The 15,362-nt window shown below is 43.1% G+C and overlaps 1 protein-coding gene across 2 annotated transcripts; it reads right to left on the reverse strand.

The window, feature by feature from the left end:
- Positions 1–1,889: 1,889 nt before the first annotated feature.
- armc10 (armadillo repeat containing 10) lies at positions 1,890–15,222 on the reverse strand. 2 transcript variants are annotated; one of them, XM_056599007.1, is made up of 6 exons: positions 13,312–15,222; positions 13,094–13,236; positions 12,829–12,963; positions 12,538–12,714; positions 5,878–5,949; positions 1,890–4,754 (listed from the first exon to the last, which is right to left on the reverse strand). In XM_056599007.1, the coding sequence occupies exons 1-6, from the start codon at positions 13,577–13,579 to the stop codon at positions 4,503–4,505; spliced, it is 1,047 nt and encodes a 348-aa protein (XP_056454982.1). In that variant the 5' UTR covers positions 13,580–15,222; the 3' UTR covers positions 1,890–4,502. The 2 variants fall into 2 exon arrangements, with proteins under 2 accessions (XP_056454982.1, XP_056454981.1); XM_056599006.1 differs by having other exon boundaries at positions 1,891–4,754; positions 13,094–13,239; positions 13,312–15,217.
- Positions 15,223–15,362: the final 140 nt, after the last annotated feature.

The following is a 15,362-nucleotide window of genomic DNA, read 5'->3' on the forward strand; positions in this document are numbered from 1 at the left end:
TTCCATTGACTCCTGGACTATAGTGGAGTAAAGGAAATTTGCGGTACCACTTTTCTTTGAATCGTAGCGTTTTGTTGGTGAGCTGCTGCACTACAATGAGCTTTGGGATAGCATGGTTGGGTTTAACTTTCTGCCTATCTTCCCGCACTTCTCTGCTTGTGCCTGTCCCCTCAGGTCTCTCCCATGAAATATGAAAACAACACTGTCCACTTATCATGTTCCCTCCTTCCTCTCATTAAGATCTCAACAAAAACAAAAATCACCTAACCCTTTATACAGCACATATCACCTACCTGCAACTCAGTGCTGCTTCTCCCTGCCTCGCCCTCCCTGTCTTCCATAAGCACCTCAAGCTCATCTGATCTCTGATATGAGGCCGTACTATTGAGCCCATAGTGTGTGAGTCTAACGTTAAAGTAAACTAGCAGCGAGAGACTCTGCTTTTCATACATTGTTGACGGATACTTGCTGCGGTTTAAAGTGGACTCGCCACTCTATTAGTTTTTCTCAGTCGCTTTGGTACATTTCTCAGATCAGAATTGAAATCCTCAAAAACGACCTGTTCAATCTTCACATCATTGTGTCACTTGTGCACATCAAAAAATCAGTTTCTCATTTCTTTGAACAGGTTGCAAATGCTTTGATACATTCATGCAAATGATTATGTACAATTCTCTGCTCTTCCCTACATTATCAATTGCTTATGTCATGTTGATCAAAATGTATTGCAATGGGTCTCTATTGAATAGTCCCACCCCCACAACATTTAGGCATTAGTTCATTGCATAAATCTTACCATGCAAAATGGTTGAACAAGTTGTCATAATATGTCAAGCATATTTCTTTACATTTCCATTAGACTTTTTTTCTAAATCTGTCCTGAATTGGTAAATTGCTCCCAGGTGAATCTTGACTTTCTCTAATGGAGGGAAATGTATGAAGCATTAGATCAACCAATGATCAACCAGTACTGAAGTAGCTCAAAGGTGCATCTCATGAACCATCAAGTATATATATATAGCTGGAGCACAACACAATGTTACAATGTTTGACAATGGAAGGACAAGGAATTGGACGGGGTCAACAGCCAGAGAGAAGAGGAAGAGGAGTGAGGCTGCGTGGCAGAGGAGCTGGGAGGCACAACAGAGGAAGAGGCAGAATGCACGTTCCTGATGAGATAAGAGCCAGACTTGTAGACCATGTTCTCAATCAGGGGCTTACAATGGCCGAAGCTGGTCGAAGGGTGCAGCCAAATGTTGGGAGGACAACTAACACAACAACTGTGTCCTCAATCATTCAGACTTTTCGTCGACAGAACAGGTAATACCTGTTCTGTCGACGAAAAGTCTGAATGTCCAAACATACATACCGTATGTATTCTAACGATAGGCAATGTACTGCATAGTTTCTGTAATGCTTCATACAATATTACAGTGTTCCACTTGCATTTTACAATATACAGTAAGTATACTTTGACTGTACTGTATTTTTTTCCACATAGGATTGCAAGGCAACCTCTCAGGGGTGGCAGAGGTGCCCTGTCGACACCTGAACAGGGCAGGCTATCTGCACCATGGGTGCGGAAAACAATGCAGTAAGGCTAAGGGAGATAAAGAGTGCCATTATAGAGGACAACAACATCTTTGAAAACATCCAAACAGTCAGCATCTCAACCATTGACAGGGTGCTGAAGACACCAAATGAGTATGAAGCAGCTGTACAATGTTCCATTTGAAAGAAATGTGGAAAGAGTGAAAGAGCTGCGCTACCACAGGTGAAGCATGTATGAGCATGCAGTAACTTTACCTCACAGTAAAAAGTACAACATCGTATAGCGATAGACAGTACTGTAAGTGTGACCCTTACACATTTGCTATGGCTGTAGAAAAGAAGATGCAATATGTGCTGTATACATCTGATCTAACTGTATCTTGTCCAAAATGAAAATGCATGTAATTCATAAAACTCATTTTGTGTCTTCTGGATATAGCATAGAATGGAACTGGAAGCAAGTGAACCAACGCACAACTTCATCTACGTAGATGAGGCTGGATTCAACCTAACGAAACACAGAAGGCGTGGTCGAAATATCTTTGGCCACAGGGCTACAGTTGATGTGCCAGGCCAATGGGCGGGAAGATAACTATAGGTGCTGCTATCTCTGAGAATGGTGTGCTAACGCTTATTCCCATTATTGGGCCATACAATACAGAGCGACTTTATTCACCTTTTTAGACACTCTCTACAGGGATCTCATCCCTGAACCAGAGAGGGATCAGATTGGAGATGACTTGCCATACGTGATAGTTTGGGACAATGTCAGTTTCCATTGCTCCAACATCATCAGGCAATGGTTTGACCCACAACAGGATGCTGATGGAGTTCCTCACACCCTACTCCCCATTCCTTAACCCTATTGAGGAATTTTTCTCAACATGGAGAAGATGGAAAGTATGTGATACATAGCCACATACAGATGACCCTTCTGGCTGCCATAGAAGCAACGTGTGATGACATCACAGCAAATGCCTGCAGAGGCTGGATTAGACACTCTAAAAGATTCCAGTATCTTGCAATCAATCTCCCACATACACTAAGGTGTAATTTACAATAATCGTCTTCAAAACTTTAGCCAGTTTACATCAGAACATCCCTCCAGAGTACGCTGTTATATTGATAACACGACTAAGCAATTTGACTGTCATATCCGCACACAATGACTCAGAATGTCATTCTGTTGGCACTGACATGTTCATTGACTCATATCTACTTTTGAGAAACAAACTAAGGATTTTGAGCAAGAGACTGGCTTTTGCATGAAATCCATGGTGTTTTGCTATTTGTACGAATTGTTTTGAGAAATGCATTTACTGTTTTGCAAATTTAAATTCTGATCTAAGAAATGTACCAAAGCGAATCAGAAATTGTAAATAAGAGGCCCCCGGTCCCCTCCCACAGAACCACCATGTTCGACCATGTTTCGTCTGTGGCCCACAACAGACTAACGGCTCGATTCGTTGTTTTATATTCAAATCAACTTTCAATTAAAGTGTAAATGAAGCCGGTTTCAGGTCCAATTCAAACACTGAAAAAAAGTTTTGGGCCAAAAGGTGGGAAGGAGGGCGGGGCATATTATTCCCATGGTTTACGACCCACAACGTTTTGATGCTTTGTTAGTAGGCTACTGCCGTTGTGTGCGAACATCATCTGTTGTATGAAATGTATGTTATAGGTTCTATGAAATGCGCCACACACCGTGGGGTTATTCAATGTGCCCGAAACGCTTACCCTGTCTTGGACGCGGACATCAGTAAACGCTGCCTATACAGAGCTCAACACATCTACACCGCCTGCCTTCACACACTGGTTGGCAGAGGCAATCAAAAACATAGGATTTGACTGTGTTTAGTTTAATTGGTTTCAATCTGTAAACTCACCGCTAGGTTCCACATCATTAATTCTCCTTGAATTGTGTCGTCTTGTTTAAATGTCCCATAAATCGTCAGTTAATGCACGTCAAATGAAGACTGATAATAATTCGGGTCAAACTCCAAACATTTTACATCAGTAATGTATTGAGACATTCAAGCAGACAAAACAGGAATTTCTGTTAAGAGTTGGCCATCATAAAAAGTGTCACACTAAATAGCTCACTGGTTGATAGCTTTAGCCACATACATACATACAGTACATACTGTACATACATACTGGGCTCTTATAGAATTACACATATTTCTCAGTGCGTCTGGTAAACCCTACGACGAATCTAGAACTTGTTTGTAAAAACAAGGTTGAAAGGCTTATTATAGCAGTAATAAATGATTACATTGCATTAGACAATTGCAGACCCAAGCTGCATCCATTTTGGTAAATACCCAAGACATAACTTTCAGTAATATCAAGGCCATATGTTAGTAAATAATAGACGGATCAGTTTAGCTCCCTGGCCCTTTGTCGGGCTCTGTCTCTCTGGTTGTTATTTAGCCAATACACTAATTCATTAGGAATGGGCTTTGTTTTTTCTTTTAATATTATAGATAGCCAAAGTCATTGTATTCCAACAGCTGTAGCAGGTGTTGCAGCAGGACCTCGGCTTTACCGCTCACATTATTCATGTTTTGGGAGAACTCCAGACAACAATCGGAGTCACCGATTTGGCAGTGGCTTTGGATATTCTTATTAAATAATAAAAAAGAAACCTGCTGTTTAACAACATGTTGCAGACAGGAAGCACTTAGAAAAGAGGACTTGATGTGTGCAGATCAAGAGGTCTCTTTCACCGGTTCTCAATATGAGCAGAACAGGGAACTTTTAAATGGATGAGTTCTTCAAAATGGCCGCCCCGTTTTCCGTGGTTCTGCCAACTTCTGTGTCGGATGGAGACGAGTTACAGCCACACCAGGACTAAAGCCAAAAGGGGTTCCACGGTGGCCCCTGGCCTTCAGACGGCGGTGTTGGTCCCCTTGAGGCAGACTGTCACCAGCGAGTCTTCACACCGGGCCTCACAGGAGCACATGAGCCACATGTGCGCGGACATCCTGGTCGGGGTGGGAGAGCAGTTGGACCAGCCTGCTGTGCAGCGTGGAGGACGGGTCCAGCAGCACCCGGTACAGGCAGTCCTGCCGGCTGCGCAGCTCGGCCGCCACTGGGGAGGACGGCGTCCACGCCTTCAGGTTCCCTGCGAAGGCCAGAAGGCGCTGGAGCACCGCAGGGGCCGTCTGCAGGTCAAACAGCAGCACAACAGACGCGGGCACCTACAACCAAGAACCACCATCAGAATCACCTACAACCACCATCAACACCACCTACAACCAAGAACCACCATCAACACCACCTACAACCAAGAACCACCATCAGAATCACCTACAACCAAGAACCACCATCAACACCACCTACAACTAAGAACCAACATCAACACCACCTACAACCACCATCACCTGTAACCAAGAACCACCATCAACACCACCTACAACCAAGAACCACCATCACCTATAACCAAGAAACACCATCACCTACAACCAAGAACCACCATCAACTACAACCAAGAACCACCATCACAATCACCTACAACCAAGAACCACCATCAACACCACCTACAACCAAGAACCACCATCACCTATAACCAAGAAACACCATCACCTACAACCAAGAACCACCATCAACACCACCTACAACCAAGAACCACCATCACCTACAACCAAGAACCACCATCAACAACACCTACAACCAAGAACCACCATCACCTACAACCAAGAACCACCATCAACACCACCTACAACCAAGAACCACCATCACCACCACCTACAACCAAGAACCACCATCACCTACAACCAAGAACCACCATCACCTACAACCAAGAACCACCATCAGAATCACCTACAACCAAGAACCACCATCACCTACTACCAAGAACCACAATCAGAATCATCTACAACCAAGAACCACCATCAACAGCACCTACAACCAAGAACCACCATCAACACCACCTACAACCAAGAACCACCATCAACACCACCTACAGCCAAGAACCACCATCAACAACCAAGAACCACCATCACATCACCTACAACCAAGAACCACCATCAACACCACCTACAACCAAGATCCACCATCAACAACACCTCCAACCAAGAACCACCAAAACATCTCTAATAACCACAACACAAACCCCAGCCTCATAAACAACCTCCACCACATGGCATGATTAGTATTTAGTGATGATGGTAATAGAATAACTTGTAACATGTATTTTATGTACGATACAGGTGGCATCTAGAACATACATCAACACTGACCATAACAGTCTGGACAGGTCAGTACTGACCTTTATAGAGTTCAGAGTTTAATTAACAACAACCAGGAGAGTTTAATCCTTACCGTGGCCTGTACTATGTCGTCCATCATATCGGGATTTGACGACAAATTCACCAGGACCTTCAAAGTTTGAATCTGAAGAAAGGATATTTTCAGATGTTAACTTTGGGTCCCTTTAAACGATAAAGGAATGCCTTATACCAGGGAGGGGGGCCACATGCCGCCCGCACCCTCACTTAGTGCGGCCCGCAGATCATTTTCCACGTAGTCATTGTAATTATACTGTTCATGGATAGAGGGCTCGGTTTTTCCATTGGTTCCAAACTTAGGGGAATGAGAGGGGAATTTCCTTCGAGACTGCTAATTAATGTTAGCCTGGGTATATCCATGCTGCCTTGCACGCGATTTCATTACGCGCTGCTAGGCAGCCTGGATTCCATGGATCCAATTTTCGCCTGAGATAAGGATGTCTTTGCCCTGCTACCAACAGGCTTTGAATGGCTATGAGCTACGTACAGACTCATATGATAGACCTTCGTAGCGCCCAATAAACGGCTCCGAGCTCCTCAAATACGAGAAAATGAATGAGTGGTTCCCAGACCTCATCAAAATGTAGATTGAGATGAGTTGTGGCGTTAGCCAGGCTAAATCAATATGTGTTGGTTCAATAAACATACAGACATACACTGTATATTCAAATATTTTGTTCTTTTTTACAACTGTTTTGTAGCTCCTCTCTAGAGATGACTCTCTAGCAGCAAGAGAGAGAGCAGACTTCTATCCAAATCGACAGCGCATACAGGCACTTAGTAACGTAGGAGGAGGAGGAGCTAGGTGTTTAGTAACGTAGGAGGAGCTAGGTGTTTAGTAATGTAGGAGGAGGAGGAGCTAGGTGTTTAGTAATGTAGGAGGAGGAGGAGCTAGGTGTTTAGTACCAACAAGAAACAATGCAAAGGCGATCCTAGGCGATCGCCTAGAGCGGCAAATGCGTTGGGGGCGATTAATGAAAATTAATTAAACAAGCGAAATAAAACATGTTTTTCCAAACATGTTTCCAAATGGAACGGACAGGGGGGGGGGGGGGGGGGGACGAGGGATTATCTGTTAGTGCGGACTGAAACCCCCACTGAAGGTTGCAGGGCGACACCCCACCCCACCCCCTTGTCCACTCATTTGGAAACACGCCTAGGGCGCAAGTTCACGTAGAACCGGGCCTGCCCACATTGTCCCGAATTGTGCCGCACCAACGCAGTCTTTGTCCCACCTCTGGTGAATCAGGATCTGGTCACCCTAGCAGGAGGTTAGGGGTTTATCAATGTAGTAGGTGGGGTTAGGGGTTTATCAATGTAGTAGGAGGGTTTAGGGGTTTATCAATGTAGTAGGAGGGGTTAGGGGTTTATCAATGTAGTAGGAGGGGTTTATCAATGTAGTAGGAGGTTAGGGGTTTATCAATGTAGTAGGAGGTTAGGGGTTTATCAATGTAGTAGGAGGGGTTAGGGGTTTATCAATGTAGTAGGAGGTTAGGGGTTTATCAATGTAGTAGGAGGGGTTAGGGGTTTATCAATGTAGTAGGAGGGGTTAGATGTTTAGTAATGTAGTAGGAGGGGTTAGAAGTTTAGTAATGTAGTAGGAGGGGTAAGGGGTTTATCAATGTAGTAGGAGGGGTTAGATGTTTGGTAATGTAGTAGGAGGGGTTAGGGGTTTATCAATGTAGTAGGAGGGGTTAGGGGTTTATCAATGTAGTAGGAGGGGTTAGGGGTTTATCATTGTAGTAGGAGGGTTTAGGGGTTTATAAATGTAGTAGGAGGGGTTAGATGTTTAGTAATGTAGTAGGAGGGGTTAGATGTTTGGTAATGTAGTAGGAGGGGTTAGGGGTTTATCAATGTAGTAGGAGGGGTAAGGGGTTTATCAATGTAGTAGGAGGGGTTAGATGTTTGGTAATGTAGTAGGAGGGGTTAGGGGTTTATCAATGTAGTAGGAGGGGTTAGGGGTTTATCATTGTAGTAGGAGGGTTTAGGGGTTTATCAATGTAGCAGGAGGGGTTAGGGGTTTATCAATGTAGTAGGAGGGGTTAGATGTTTAGTAATGTAGTAGGAGGGGTTAGGGGTTTATCAATGTAGTAGGAGGGGTTAGATGTTTGGTAATGTAGTAGGAGGGGTTAGGGGTTTATCAATGTAGTAGGAGGGGTTAGGGGTTTATCATTCTAGTAGGAGGTTAGGGGTTTATCAATGTAGTAGGAGGGGTTAGGGGTTTATCAATGTAGCAGGAGGGGTTAGGGGTTTAGTAATGTAGGAGGAGGGGTCAGCCTAGGTGTTTTGTGATGTAGGAGGAGAGGTTCTTTTAGATTAGATTCTAACTAATTAGCATATATTTTGCAAAGTATATATTATTTATTTTTCTTCAAGTTTGCTACCATTAATTAATTTATATTTTCAAAAGGTCCGTTTTTCCACATCCATCAACTCATTAAACTCACAATATGTATGTCCTGGTTTCCAATCCACTCATCTTCAGAACTTTGTCTACTTTAACCAAGTTAAATTTGCTCCTGTCCGATTCCCGAGGATATTCCTAACATTTTATCTCTTGTGCCTAGAATCTCAAACCCTGTCAGTATTGTTTCCCTTCTGTTTTTGGAGACCCCGATATAGTTTGGAAATTACTTTTTATGCCCTCTTTATATGCTTTAATGAAAACATCAATAACTTCATTGCCTTCCTCAGATAATTCCGGTTTGATCTCCTTATCATAATAATCTCTCATTTGTAAAAATCTTTATTACCTAATTCAAAGGAGGCATCTCCCTCCATGTTGTACTTCTTAACAATTTTACACCACATATTCAATGTTTTTTAATGATTTATATTTTAATAATTTATATATTATATATAATATTTTCTATATCTTTCCATTTTCGCATGGTATAGAGGGCAGGATGCACACACTAAGAACCTCAATTGCGCTGCAAAAAAGTATTCCCTTAAATCAGGAGCCGATAATCCTCCCTCAACCTTGCTTAACTGCAGTGTTTTATATTTTACTCTTGGCCTCTTACCACCCCATATAAATCTGGATATCCATTTTTCCAAGGTTTTAAACTGTGTTTCTATTATATGTGGAATAGATTGAAAGAGATATAACAAACTTGGCAACATATTCATTTTAATAACCTCAATTTGTGAGCCAAAGTCTATTGGGAAGGCCGATCATCTTCTGAAATCCTCTTGAATATTGGCATTCATATGGTTATAATGAATTTCAAATACTTTATCAAGTTTCTTTTCAATTACCACACCCAAATATTTAATTGTTTTTGCCTTCCAATTAATCTTGCATTTTTCTCTTATTTTCGGAGCAGGGAAGAAGTGTGACGAAAGAATTTGAGTCTTCGCTACGTTCAATTTATATCCCGAGGACTGGCCAAAATCCTCTAAGATCGACATTAAAAGGCCCTATTTGCATCCGGCAAAATTTATTACTGGCGCATGTGTCGTTGCTAGTTTGCAACTGGCACAGAGCGTTCTTTTCCCTCCTGCGCCACACGTCGGTAAATTAGGGAATGATCTTGCGCCCAAGGGGGCGTGTCGGTGAAAGGAGGAGGCGTGTTCTGGCGCAAACGTTCCCGGTTGCTATTTTGCAGTTTCAGAAACCACTTGCGCCACAAATCAGGAAATACCTGGTTTAAAGTCAGTGGCGCGTTGTTCAGATGCCATCTTAAGGGCAAATGCATAATGTTGCATGTGCACCTCGCACATGCGCATACACTTTGCTTTTCTCATATACCTAGCCACACATTCTTGGTAAATTATTTGGGAAAGAACAGCTGATACAGCGGTAATAAGTTGTACTTTTAAATCAATGCATCTGCAAACACCGTACAGCAAACACACATTTTCTTGACACAGACATTGTGTACATGCCCATAACTTTTAGGATTGATGAGTATTTGATCGTGAGAAAACATTGTCTTACCGCAAGTGAGTGTTAAAAAGAATGAATGAAGTGTGTTTATGTGTAAAATAATTAATGAATGCGGGTGCGCGTGTGTGCGTCCATCTGTTTAAACACACGCAAACTAACCACGTAACGCATAATACAGTCCATGGCAATGTATATTAACGGGGGGACACATGCATATTAGGAACACAAGTCGATAACGATAATGCATACAATACTAATAAGAAACAATGTTTATAATGTATTGCGTATATCATTAAATAGAACCACAGAGTCCTCAAATAAATTTTGGCAAAGAAAACTTAACACACATATGATATGCGGTAAGCATATCATATGTGTGTTAAGTTTTCTTAACACACATATGATATGCGGTAAGCATATCATATGTGTGTTAAGTTTTCTTAACACGCATATGATATGCGGTAAGCATATCATATGTGTGTTAAGTTTTCTTTGCCAAAATTTATTTGAGGACTCAGTATTTCTTAAGTTGTGGAAGAAAACCTTATTCCATGTGTGAATTAGGCCATAATATTTAGCCATAAACCAAGCCATTTAAAGTTTGAAATTCATGTGCCTCTGTCTCATCGGAGACTGCAGACGAGTAATTTTTGCGCCGGTAAAACTAGCGACATCGCCATAGAACCGCCCACAAAGCTACTTGTGCCTGGCGCTTCTCACTTGCGTTTCAGACCATTAAAATAGGGCCCCAAGTTGGGAAATGATCTATCTGGGTCTGGAAGGAACACAATGACATCATCAGCGAATAATCCAATTATACGGACCTGCCCTCCTATTTGAATACCTTTCAAACCATTGCGCTGTCTGATCAATTGTGACAGGGGCTCAACATAAAATGCGAACAGAGTGGGGCTAAGACAGCAACCTTGGCAAGTCCCTCGTTGTAGAGTAAACCTATCAGTTAAATTACCATTAATTGTAATCCTTGCTGTAGGCTCTTGGTATCGAGTCTTAGTGCACTGTATTGCCTGTACATACCTAGTACAAAATAAATCCAATTAACACGGTCATAAGCCTTTTCTGCGTCAAGGCTGGCCAGCATTAATCTTTATCATGACGAGTGGCTTCAAAGATAACTATTAGCATACAGAAAATTCCTTGAATTATTTTCTGTCTGTGAACTATAACTAAAATGTCCTTCGATGCTGCTTTTCTGCTCGGTATAGTGATGTACTTATCACAGTATAGATAGATACAATTGATAGGCAATACATTGACCTGTGTGATGGAGGAGCTGTTTGATGGAATGGTTTATGTTGGAAAATATACTTTTGCACAATTTAATGGCTTAAAAAAGAGGAAGCAATTAAGACATATATATCTATTTTTTTAATTATTGAAATTTAACAAGAAAGATGTATGTTGAAAAACACGATTTGGACAGCTAGGGGCCAACTGTGATGTAAATTTTAGAAAAGACGATTTTCAGCCTTCAAAAATAACCATTTATATGTACTGAGCACAGAATGGGTCCGGGTAAAGACGTTTTAAGGAATAAATGTATTTAATGCAAAAAATGAGTAATCACTAGAAAGATCAGATTCTCTGCCACTTCAATTTATTATCGTTAACCTTTGTTCAAACGTTTAACCAATTTTCACACTTACATCACAATCACAATAATCTGAAAACAGAATTTCGATATCATTTATACTTTTTTCATAATCAGTTTAAGTTTCCCTACCCACTTCGAATATTCCAGTTGGTCTCATTGACGTTAAGGCTTGAGCGTGAGCAATTCTAGATGACGCTCTAGCTCAAAGTTGCTAGTTAGCGATATCCCAAGGTAGCTATGAAAGCAAACCATTGCGGCCATCACAGAGCCTAAACAGCGTCAATATTGAACCTAGAAATATGATGTCAAGCTTAAACGATTTCTTGTTACACTTGCGCTAAAATGATTAATCGATTGGAAATATGATGGTTATATATCAGGCGTTTGTCAGTGAGGACCCCTGTTTAAGCGGCTGGACGCTAGGGGCTTGCTACCTTTCCGGGTGTACTCCGGTAGAAGCTAAATACTAAAAACAATGCTTGCCTGTCCAATAGTAATTAGGGGCAAGGGAGCATCAGACCGTCACTCAAAGCTCTGCGCAAGTGGAGATTTGATTCATGATGTATTATGGTAAGTGGTGCAAAGGATCACGGGTAACCCGTACGGATCAACCCTCACGGTTCGGGACGCAAGTGATCCGCGGATCATGACACACCGAAAGGTTGACCATTGGTCCTGTCTCGGGTATTTGGCTCATTTCGAATCGCCCCTGCCTGCTTCAGAATGGCTGGCTTTGGGCTTTCACAATCCTTAAAACAACCCTAAAGATCAGTTTTCAGAAATGTGCAACTCACCGAGTGGTTAGCGGTGCTTGTCGATGTTCCTAATCAAGTATCGTAGCGAAAAACAGTATCTGTCGTGTTTTATTTGGCATTTTGTGACACGATCCAAACAGTGAGTTTTGTGATCCGTTGTATGGTAAGCCGGTACGTCCGGCTTGCTCTAGTGAGAACGTGACGTTATTTCCTGGCTTGCAGCACTTAAAGCGTTCCCGATTCTCATTGGCTAGACAATTATTGTTAGCTACATTAGCCTCTTTAGAAAACCAGCTTCGAAAACAAACGCAACTTTACATTGTATTGCACGCACAGCAAGAACATGCAATGCATGAATTGGTGACCGGAATGAAGTAGCAATGTAATCAAGGGTGTAAGTGTGGGATTATATATAATGAAGACGACACCAACCTGCAGGACCTGGCTGCTCACTACCAGCAGGGAGAGCAGCAGTCTGATGGAGTCCCTCAGCAGATGGTGGCAGACGTCCGCAGCAGAGAGGTTGGTGAGCAGCCTCAGGGCGGCCAGCTGAAGGTTCGAGTTCACCGGAGAAGTCTCTATCAGCTCCAGGACCTGGGGGATGTAGACCTGAATCAAAGAAACAAAATGGGTTACTGTTTGAACTTTGTATCAATGATCCCTAAAAGCGCGGTATCATGGCCAAAGCAAGGATAAATAGACCTAGTACCCAGAATGACATACCTTCAAAACGTCTTGGTTTTTGAGGTTCATGCTCAAATTATTCAAGGCATTCAGAGTCTGTACCCTGACGTCCGCTGCAGGGTCCGAGAGGTAGCGCGCTATGAGGGTGAGACCACCCAGCTCTCTCACAGCGTCCTGTGAAGGAGGGGGCGTGGTCGACATGCATCTTCAACAAGAATAGTGTAGACGTATGGTTTGGATTCCGTTAAAACCACAGAGTACAGAATGAGCCGACAGTGTTTAGGAAGGGATGTGCCGGCTGTACCTGGTGGGCGCTGAACGCAGCAGCGTTTCCTAAAGTCACTAAGACCCGACACCTGTCGGTCTGCTCGCTGCTTGTTTGAAGGCACCAAAGCAGCATTTTGATGTTTTCCGGTTTCAGGTTTCCAGGAGATTTCGAGTCGATCACTTCTGTTAAAAAAACAATGGAATGTGAGCTGTGGTGAAAACAGTTTATTTGCTTTCGAAGGATAGTCCTCTTACCTTGTACATCCCGGACCACTGCGCCTTTGGTCCGGACCACATCTAGTCCTGATAGTTTGGCCAACAGGCTCCCGGGCTGCACGGTCTCCTGGACCTGGCCCTGGACGCTGCACCCAGGGGGACGTCCACTTCCTCCACCTTTCTGCTTCCTCTGGAAAACTTCCCCAGTGACAAGTTTATAAATCCCGTACGAAGCTCCGGCTCCTGCGAGGACCCCGAGCAGCGCCTTCATGTGTCCGAGCCTCGAGACCCCGCCGCTGTCCACCATGTTGTCTTATGTTTGAACACCGCCGATGTCCACCATGTTGTCGTATTTTTGAACCCCGCCGCTGTCCACCATGTTGTCTTATGTTTGAAGCCCGCATCTGTCTACCATGTTGTCTTATGTTTGAACCCCGCTGCTGTGAACCATCTTGTCTTATGCTCGAACCCCGCTAGCCACTAGTAGCTATTTATGGCACCATGATGGTACAAATCAGCAATTATTAATTCGACCTCATATAACGATCATGTCATTATACGTGAATTAATAATATAAACCTACGGAAACTCATGACTTTCGACATTTCAATTCACTCATGCTTCTGACGTCATCTGACGTGACTGTTAGCACGTGTTCTGATTCGTTGTTCAAGATTGCTGGCAGCGGCCGACCAAAGGTTTCAAGGAGTTCCACCTAGGTTTCGGCCACACGGTGGCGCCCTTTCCCCTGTGACATATTCATAATGCCACTGGACCGCAGACTGAAGCCTCGTCTCTTTACACTTGTTTATGAGCTATTCCCCACACAGAAAAGTCACTTTAAATTGGATTCCGTTTGAAAACTAAATTTCGAAGAACCTAAGACCCATTCTGACAACCATTGTGAGTAATATGCCTATGCATATGATTAAAGGGGTCATATAGTTCAAGTTTAAAAGCTTTATGCTATTTCGTTTTTTCCCGACGAGAGACTCCTCGACAATGAGTCTCTCGTCGTCCATGTTGCCGACCCTCTGAGACCCTTTGATTGATTGACTGCTGACCTGGTGCCACCTTTCATGACGTAATAATGTTGATGTGAAGTTACATGAGCTGAGTATTGTGTTTTATTTTGAAAATTGACCGGATGCTCTATGGCTTTTACTTTTCACTTCCTGCCCGGCTCGACCTGCTCTGTCGAAATTGACGCGGTTTAGCAGCGGCTCGCGGCAAAAATAGAATTGGACGGAAAGATAGCGCCGCGGCGGTGCACGCCGCTCCTGGGACGCTTCTGAAACGTTCCTCATTCCTGTAACAAACAAACTGTAAACATAGGGCGCTCATATGACGTTAAGCATTTCCTGGCGCATAATGTGACGTTTCAGAACATAATACCCCGTTTCTCCCCGTTGACACGACAACACATAACCGGCGTTTTCAGAAATCTCCACTTTGGCCTGAGTTTTTAGAAATTATCGTTTTCTGTGACAAAAACAGCGTTTTCGTGTAAATGAGAGGCCAAACCGCGTGAAAATATCTGCGTTTTCCCTTTGTGTAAACGGGGCCTAAAACAGCCGACCACTTGAGTGAAAAAAACACAAAAGACCTCGCCACAGCACCAGCAAATCTTAAGCAATAAATATCGCGTCTTACCTTTATTTATGTGGCAGTGGTCTGCAGATGCATCCCGTGGTGTAGCTTACCAAATCCGATTTAGTTCAACAGGTTATCGTTCTGATACTGTCCATGGTACTAGCAACCTGCTCTGGTGCTTCTTACCTATGTATTCAGGCTAAAATTACTTGATTGTCTGATGCCTCATCATCCCAGCCAAAGAGTATTGGTATTATTAGTAATGGCTATTTGTCAGGGTGTGGGTGTCTCCCTGTGTTTCCCTCCTGTGTTGATTACTGTTCCCTCCCCTAATGTGTCTCAGCTGTTCCTCGTTGTGTTTGTTATTTAAGCCCTCGTCTTACCTTTGTTCGGTGTGCTGTCATTGTGGTTTGCTGTGGTTAGTGTTGGTTGTTAGTCCTGCGTGTTCCGTGTTCCTTGTTCCCTCTCGAGTTCCCTGTTGTCTCCCGAGTTCCCTG

Source organism: Gadus chalcogrammus, chromosome 9 (assembly GCF_026213295.1).
Source record: "Gadus chalcogrammus isolate NIFS_2021 chromosome 9, NIFS_Gcha_1.0, whole genome shotgun sequence".
NCBI classification, from domain to species: domain Eukaryota; kingdom Metazoa; phylum Chordata; class Actinopteri; order Gadiformes; family Gadidae; genus Gadus; species Gadus chalcogrammus.

Excerpts from the sequence above, each read along its gene's own strand:
- armc10 (XM_056599006.1), bottom strand. The coding sequence starts at position 13,579 with ATGGTGGACAGCGGCGGGGTCTCGAGGCTCGGACACATGAAGGCGCTG. Across the intron at positions 12,715-12,828 it reads AAAACCAAGACGTTTTGAAG|GTCTACATCCCCCAGGTCCT; the intron begins GTATGTCATTCT and ends TCTTTGATTCAG. Across the intron at positions 4,755-5,877 it reads ACGACATAGTACAGGCCACG|GTGCCCGCGTCTGTTGTGCT; the intron begins GTAAGGATTAAA and ends TCTTGGTTGTAG.